This window comes from Ailuropoda melanoleuca, chromosome 2 (assembly GCF_002007445.2).
Source record: "Ailuropoda melanoleuca isolate Jingjing chromosome 2, ASM200744v2, whole genome shotgun sequence".
In the NCBI taxonomy this organism is placed as follows: Eukaryota; Metazoa; Chordata; class Mammalia; order Carnivora; family Ursidae; genus Ailuropoda; species Ailuropoda melanoleuca.
This window is the reverse complement of record NC_048219.1, coordinates 1,996,705-2,004,680: the sequence shown is the minus strand read 5'-3', so window position 1 is coordinate 2,004,680 and position 7,976 is coordinate 1,996,705. Positions and strand designations below refer to the sequence as shown.

The window sequence follows — 7,976 nt, the reverse complement described above, 5'->3', positions numbered from 1 at the left end:
GGCTCTGAGCAGGACACTCTTCCTGGGCCTTAGTTCTCCCGTCTGTAGTGCCACGTGGCTAGAGCGGACCTACTCCAGGGGCGCTTGCCGCACTAACGCGTGGGATCACAGGCGTGATGCTCTGGTTTAGGGCCCGGGCCCGAAGCGGGGCGGACCTGGGTTTGAATCCCCGTGCCCCCACTTCCTCACTGTGAGGCCGTGGGAAGTCACATAACCCCTCTGAGCTTCTCTTTCTTCCTGTGTAAAATGCGATGTCCCTATTTTGGAGGGACACTGGTGAGGATCCACGAAACAGGCCCTAGCTCTTGGCACAGGATAAGAACTGAGTAAGCAGTGGTGATGGTGGTGGTGGTTGTTATTCCGAATAAACATTTTATGATTCTCTGAGTCCAGACACAGGATTACGTCACTTGTGAGCTGGAGCCAAGGGTGGGGTCTCTAACCTCAAGCCCTCCTGGCCCTCTGGGGCCACGGGCTGGGTCAGGGGAGCTCGGGTGTGGAGAAGGCCCCTTGGTCAACACCACTCCTCATCCCTCACCCCCAGCACACAGCTGCCCGGCTGCTGGGGCTCCTTCTCATCGGGCGGAAGGCCAGGGCTGCAATGACCTCAGAGATCTGTGGCAGTGAGGGGGTGAGGGAGGGTGGAGGGGGCGGAAGGCGGAGGAAGAACGCGTTTCCTAAGCAGCTCTTTCACAGAAGTCCAGTCCACACTTGCTGTCCCCTTCAGCCCTGGAGAGGAGGCGGCTGCACGGGGACCAGTGACTTCGAGGTATGGGGTGGGGAGGGCAGGGAGGTGGGGACTGGACTTTTTGCTGTGTCCCTTTGGACACCGCGTCACCTCTCTGAGCTTCGTTTTCCTCCTCCGACGTGGAGATATCGGGGCCTCCTCCGTACAGTGGTTGGAGGTGTTCATCAGATGCTGTTCCTGAGGAAGCCGGCTCAATCCCGACACACAGCGGGCCTCCATGGTGCCAGCTTCTCTTAGGATCGTGGTCACAAGAACCATCTGCCTGTTCTGTTCTGTGGGGCTGTGCACTTCCTAAGGGCAAGACTGGGCATTTTTTAAGTCGGGGTATAATTTCCTTAAGTAAGATGCACGCGTCTTGTGCAGCTGTTTTTTCAAATGTATCCACCTGTGTAACCGCCACCTAGAGCAAAACATAGAACATTTCCACCTCCCCAGAAAGTTGCCAGGTGCCGCCTTAACCATCACTGTCTGCGACAGGTGGCTGCTGATCTGCTTTCTGTCACCCCAGTTTTGGCTGGTTTTGAACTTTATCTGCATGAATTCATAATATATACTCTTGGGTCTGGTTTCCTTCAGCTTCCGTCCACAGCGAACAGTTTTCCATCTGCCCGTGTCGTGGCATGTGCCAGAATGTGCTCTTTGCAGGCTGCCTGGCGTCCCACTGAGCAGATGTACACATGTGTCCATGGACGATGTTCCTATCTGGGCAGCCGTGACATTCCTGTGTGTCTCTCAGTGGACCTATGCACTCATTTCTCGGGGGTGGGTATTGGGAGGGGGCCTGCTGGGTCTGTGTGTCTTTCACTCTCGGAGAAACTACCAGGCGGTTCTCCAGAGAGGAGTCTATTTTCTGAGTGTATTGTTCACCTCTGCCGACAGGCCCAGGGTCTAGCCTGGAGTAGGCTCTTGATGCATGTTTTCTGAAAGAAGAAAGGAATTTGAGACCTTTCTTTGTCTTAATGCTTCAGATCCCCTCTGCTGGCCCTGCGCCTGCCCTCGGGGCCTGGCAGCTCTGGGCAGGCACTCTTCCTAGAACCTGGGCTTTGGGTCTCACTTGTCATTTCTCAGGGCAAGGAGGAGTTCCTGGATCTGGAGACCTTATGCTGTGAGGCTTTACCAGTCCATGTGACCTTAGGTAAACCCCTTCCTTGCTCTGGTCCTCAGTTTCCCCTCCTGCACAACATTGGGTGGATTGAAGGTTTCCCCAGCTCCCCGGTTTCTGGTGGGCTCCCCTTATTTTGGAGGCATTCGCTCACGCTTTTTCACCTCCAGGGTTGTACCTGTTCCACGTGTGAGCTCCAGCTGCCCAGTATCTCTGTGGAAAGACCACTGAGGAAGTGGACAGGCCCTCCATTCTTGGTATCCTTACTAAGAACCTCAGTAAATCCGTCCTCTCTGGGTGAGAGCCCTCCAGGTGGGTCCCTGGCTGTGGGAGTCTCTTCCATGGAGGCCTTGCAGAAATGGCCTGGGTCTCAGGTAGACCCAGGTCACAGTCCTGCCACTTCCTGGCTGTGTGACCTTGGGCAAGTCAGTCTACCTCTCTGAACTCCAGCATCCTCACCTGCAGAGTTGTAAGGACAAAATGAGATCCCACCTCATTGTAGGGACCAAAGCGGATGGGGCAGCGAAATCCTGCCCTTGAGGAAATGTATTGTAGGGGAGGGAGACCACACAGGCAAACCAACCAACCAGAAAGATCACTTCAGAGGAAGGAAAGAAAACAGAGTGATATAGTGGAGAGTTAGCTGAGAGATGGGGAGGAAGCTAGTCAAATGGGTGGGCAAGGAAGGAGGCGACATCATGCCAAGTCCCAAAGGATGAGGAGAGGGCAGCTGGGCAGAGATGTGGGAGAGGAGAGTTCTGAGCAGAGGAACAGCACGTGCAAAGGGCCTGAGACAGGGATGTGGGGTTTGGCAAGTTTTGGGCAGCAAGAAGGCTGATGTGGCTGGGCGGAGGGAGCAAGGGGCAAAGGGGTAGGAAAAGGTGGACATGGAGGGGCCAGGTCATGCAGGACCTTGTCAGGCATGGGGACAGGGGCTGGGGGAGTTGGCATTTTGTTCTGAGAGTAATGGGAAGCCATTGAAGGGCTCCAAGCAGGGGGTGACTGGTTTATGTTTTGCTAAGGCTCTGGCTGCTGTGTGGAGGATGAACTGCAGGGGGCAGGAGTGAGGCAGGGAGGCTGGCGTCAGGTAAAACGGGAGCGGAATCTTGGTGCTTTTCACCTGTCCTGAGGGGGAGGCTTGTCTCACTCCAGAATCTGGGATTTTAGCAGCTCTTTCAGAGGATAGGAGAGAGGGAGACAGGGCATCCGAGATGCCACAAAGCTTTCTGGCCACAGAGCATGGTGGGCGAAGATTGCCTTTGGCGAAAAACCAGCAAAGGTTTTTGTCCTAAAACCTCCACTTGAACTTGACCTTCCAGAGTGAACTCGGGATTCCCCCAAAGTGACCACATTCCCACCACCCAAGGCCATGAGGACCCAGAGAAACGGTCCAGAAGGGCACAGAGCCAAAGCCTGCCTCCCCCACTTCCGCACACCCTGCCGAGAAGTGAGGGCAGAGGAAGTGGTGGCTGCGAGGGGTTGCCCGGCCCCTCTGCCCTCGGGGCTCCTGCTCCCACGGCCCGGCTCGAGGGAATCTTGTGGCTTTGTGGTTCTGGGTGTCCTGGCTGGTTTGGAGCACGAGGCAGCCAGAAGAAGGCAATACTTCGTGTTTTTCTGCGGGTGTGGAGTGGGTGGCTCTCTGGCATCCTGCTGGGCTTCCTGGAGTGGTGGGCGGGGAGAGGGCAAGAGGGCATGGCCGTTCTCAGAGTCACAGAAGGTCGAAGTGGAAGTGCGACTTAGACATCATCTAGACCAACCTCTTGGGGGAAGACACAGGCTCAGAAGGGGACAGAGATTTGCCTGGGGAAAGGGAGTTAGAAGCAGGACTTAGACCCTGGTCTCCTGGACCCCTAATCTAGTGCTTTTTCTGGTTAAGATGTGGGTTTCAGAGCCAGACAGACCTGGGTTCTTATCCCAGCTAGGTGACCTTGGGCCAGTGACTCTCTCTGAGCCTCAGTTGTCCCCCCTGTGGAATGGGGTAATAGTAACATCTTTCTCACGGTGGTGTTATGAAGAATGGTTGAGATGATTCACGTAAAGCAGTAAAGCTCGTGGGATGGTGCACATAGTAGGTCCTTGGTAATGGACGCCATTATCAACACGATTACTGTTGTGGTTCTGTCATTCTAAGCCTTGTGACATGCTGGAAAAAATGTCTGGGGGCTAGCCTTCACTTGTGCTGATTTCTAGTTCTGGTGAATGCACTGAAGCAGGGGGGTGAGGAAATGGCCTTCGTCAGCCCACCCCACGGCTGCTTGCTTATTTTACTTCCTCATATAGTTGGGAGACCCTTTAACAAGGTCCTTAATTACCAGCACCTCCATCCCAACACACACGACTCAGGTGGGCTGGAGCTGTTGGGCCTGCCTCCAGCCTGAGTAAGGGACAGACAGTCAGCAAATGCAGGCCTAGGATGGAACGCTGCATGGCTCCCCATCTTCGGCGTCAGGTCCCTGCACTCACTGATTCCTGTTTGTACAATGTGGCCTGAGGCTTAAGAGCGGGGCCTGTGGGATTGACTTGAACTTGAACCCAGGATCCACCACCTAGGTGTCGTAAAGGACCTTGTAGCAGGGAAGTTTTCTAGTCTGAGCCTTGGGCTTCCTATCTGTGAAGTGAGGGTAACAACCACCTCCCTGGGTGACCACTAAAATGAAATGAAGCTGATGTGATTGGGGCACGTGGGGTGCGGGTTCAGTGCTCGACTCAGAGAGGTGGGCGTCATGATAACAACATCAGGCCTACTCCTCTTTCCAAAGCTGTTCTTAGAAATTTTCTTGACCAGCTCCTGCCCATCTGTCATGCATTGCCACAGCCGCCTTCACTTCCCACCCCGGACTGCCTTCCGTCAGGGCACAAGTCACTTTGGGTGAGACTTCCCACCCTGTCATGTCTCCCTGCAGGAACACAGATCAGGAGCTGGAGCTCTGGGACCAGCCTGCGTAGGTTTGACTCCCGGCTCTGCCATTTACCCAGGCAGCCTCAAGCAGAGTCCTTCATTCTTTGCCTTGGCCTCTGCCTAAGGAAAAAGGGCATAATAATAGTACCAAACTTCATAGAGTTGTTTAAACAAGCAATATAATTCTTGTAAAGTGTGGGATCCATGCCTACCATACGGGAAGTGCCTCGTCCATGTGAGCTGGTTTTCTTTCTAGATGGAGTTCTAGCAGAGCCCCTACCTTCTCCTCTCTGTATTCCCAGCCTCTGGTGGGCTCAGGAGGGAGTTGGGGGGGTCTCTAGGCACATGTGCTATGGGCACCGGGGAGTTGTCTTACCAATGAAAGGGGCCTCCCCGGGAGGACTGCGCTTGGAGCCTCGGTCAAGGACTCAGGTTACATTGCAAGCTTGTTTATTTGGCAGACATTCCCTGCGACTCTGCTCTGTGTCAGCCTGTGCTGGGAGAACGTGCAGACAGAGCTGTTCCGAGCGAGCCCACGGTCCCGGGTTGAGCCGGGGAAACGCGGCTGTGCTGTGGTTAGAACACGACCAACACAGGGCTGGGCACGCTGCTTCAGAGGACGCTTTCTGGGCCGCGACACTTGGTGATCCCTTGGGGGGAAATGATGTATTAACTTCTGCCCACAATAGGGTTTTCTTCAATCCTCTCTTTGTTCTCAGGCTTCGCTATTATGTGATGATAACGGTGCTCATGGCGTTATTTGCTGTGTGAGGCATAGTGCTAAATGTTTTATGTGGTAAATTCACTTAGTCCTCACATCAACCCCATGAGGTATTTATTATTATTCCTATTTTATAGGGGGAAACTGAGGCACAGGGAGGCACTGTATCTGTCTCCGTCAGTAAGCGGCAGAGGAAGAGTCGAACCCCAGTTTGGTCACAGAGCCCAGGTTCTGAACCACTACGCTGGCATTGCTTCATGGTTTCCCAGGCAGCCTCACGGCCTCAGCACTTCACCTTCCGTGGGAGCCCTTTGCAGTCGGCACAGGCGAAGAAATGAATATTAGGTCTTTCTGTGCAGCCTTCCTTATGCATCGGCTCTGGGATGAGCAGGTTCAGACCTTCAGGAGAAGGATCTGGAAGTTAAAATCCTAGAGAATAAAGGGTCTGTTTCCAGGAGAGGAATAGGGAGTAGGGTGGGAGGCGTTTAGTGGGGGAAGGGAAGGGAACTGAGAAGGCTGAGAGAGTTGGAATTCAAACTGAATCAACATTTAGTTGAGTGCATCCTTTGTGCCAGATATGAGGGTGCCCTCCAGGAACTCCCAGGCCTGTGGGAAAGATAGACAAACCAACAGGTAAATTCCTGAATAGTATTTGAGCGTGTGGGCAGGAGCCTTTGAGGGCCTGGAAAAATGGATGACTAACTTGGCCCAGGGATATGATACTTGAGTTAGGTCTTTTTTTTTTTTTTTTTTTTTTTTTTTTAAGATTTCTTTCTTTATTTGAGAGAGAGAGCATGAGCGAGAGAGGGAGAGGGAGAGAGACAGAATCTTAAGCAGATTCTGCACTGAGTGCAGAGCCCGACATGGGGCTCAATCTCATGACCCTGAGATCACGACCTGAGCCAAAATCAAGAGTCGGACGCTCCACCGATTGTACCACCCAGGCGCCCTATTTGGTTGGGTCTTGAAGGATGAGTAGGAGTTTGCTGGCCAGCTGGAGCCAGTAGTGGCCGAGCCAGAATTTAAACCCAAACAGTCTGTCTTCAGAGTCTGTGTTCTCACCCAGCAAGGCATGCTTGGGCCCACTGCCCTGCAAGGCCTGACCCTGGGAAACATGACTCTTCTGGTCCCAGGGCCCTCAGGGCGGGCCCTGGACACCTAGCCAGTTGTTCCCCATAGAACCCCTGCTTCTGCTCCTCACAGACCTGGCTGATTGCCCCTTCTGCAAGGGCACCGGCCGCTTGACCAGCCTCTCGGGGAGGGTCTCTCTGCCTTCCCTGGATGGCAAGGAGTTGTGGTGTGTGAGGACACACACAGTCCACCCCCAGAGCACTTGTGGCGGCAGAGGAGGCACGGGGAGCCGGAGCCGGTAAAGCACTTCCTCTTAGGTTTTCCCCCTCCCCCCTTCCTCCCACCTAGCACCTGAAGTGTACTTTGCATAAGGCACTTCCTCAGATTATCCCAGCAAGCCTGGCAGGTGAGGTTGTTTATCACTATTTCAAAATTGAAGAAGGCAACTCAGAGAGGTCAGGTCGCTTATCCCACAGCTAAGCAAATGCGGCTAAGCAAATGCGTAGAAAGACCAGAATTTATGCTTTGATTTGTCTAATCCCAAGGCCTCTGCTCATGGTTTTTGTTTTGTTTTGTTTTTCTTTCAAGATTTTATCTAAATTGAAATTAGTTCACATGCAGTATGGTATCAGGGGTAGAACTGAGTGATTCATGAGTTGCATAGAACACCCAGGGCTCATTCCATCATGTGCCCTCCTTCCTGTTCATCCCCCACTTACCCCATCCCCCCCACGCCTCCCCTCCAGCCACCCTCAGTTTGTTCCCTAGAGTTAAGAGTCTCTTATGGTTTGTCTCCCTCTCTGTCTTTATCTTATTTTATTTTTCCTTCCCTTGTGCTATGCTTATCTGTTTTGTTTCTTAAATTCCACATATGAGTGAAATCATAGGGTATTTGTCTTTTTCTGACCCGTGCTCATGTTTTTAAGATTAGGAAGCATATCAGTTTATGATGGACCATGTGCCTTTCTGGTGACAGATGCTCTAACCCCATTCCTGATAACCTCTGGGCTTAGCATCAGGGCCCCCAGGAGTTACAGGTTAGTGGCAACAGCAATAAGTTTGCATTGGTTGCCATGCTTCTCAAACTTGAATGTGCATGAAAATCATCAGAGATCCTGGGGGCGCCTGGGTGGCTCATGGGGCACCTGGGTGGCTCAGTTGTTAAGCGTCTGCCTTCGGCTCAGGGCGTGATCCCAGGGTCCTGGGCCCGAGCCCCACATCAGGCTCCTCCGCTATGAGCCTGCTTCTTCCTCTCCCACTCCCCCTGCTTGTGTTTCCTCTCTCGCTGGCTGTCTCTCTCTCTCTGTCAAATAAATAAATAAAATCTTAAAAAAAAAATCATCAGAAATCCTAGTTACAAATGGAAATTTCATTGCCCTTGCCCCAGACTCTGATTCAGTAAGTTTGGAGGGAATATAGGAACCTACATTTCTGA

General features: G+C 52.9%; 1 protein-coding gene across 1 annotated transcript in view; it reads left to right on the top strand.

The window, feature by feature from the left end:
• The first annotated feature begins 586 nt into the window (after positions 1–586).
• Positions 587–7,976, top strand: part of ECE1 (endothelin converting enzyme 1) — a 113,570-nt gene continuing 106,180 nt past the window's right edge. The window contains exon 1 of the mRNA XM_034645873.1: positions 587–769. Coding sequence (XP_034501764.1) covers positions 602–769 — 168 coding nt within the window. The 5' untranslated portion in view covers positions 587–601. The remainder of the gene's footprint in view (positions 770–7,976) is intronic.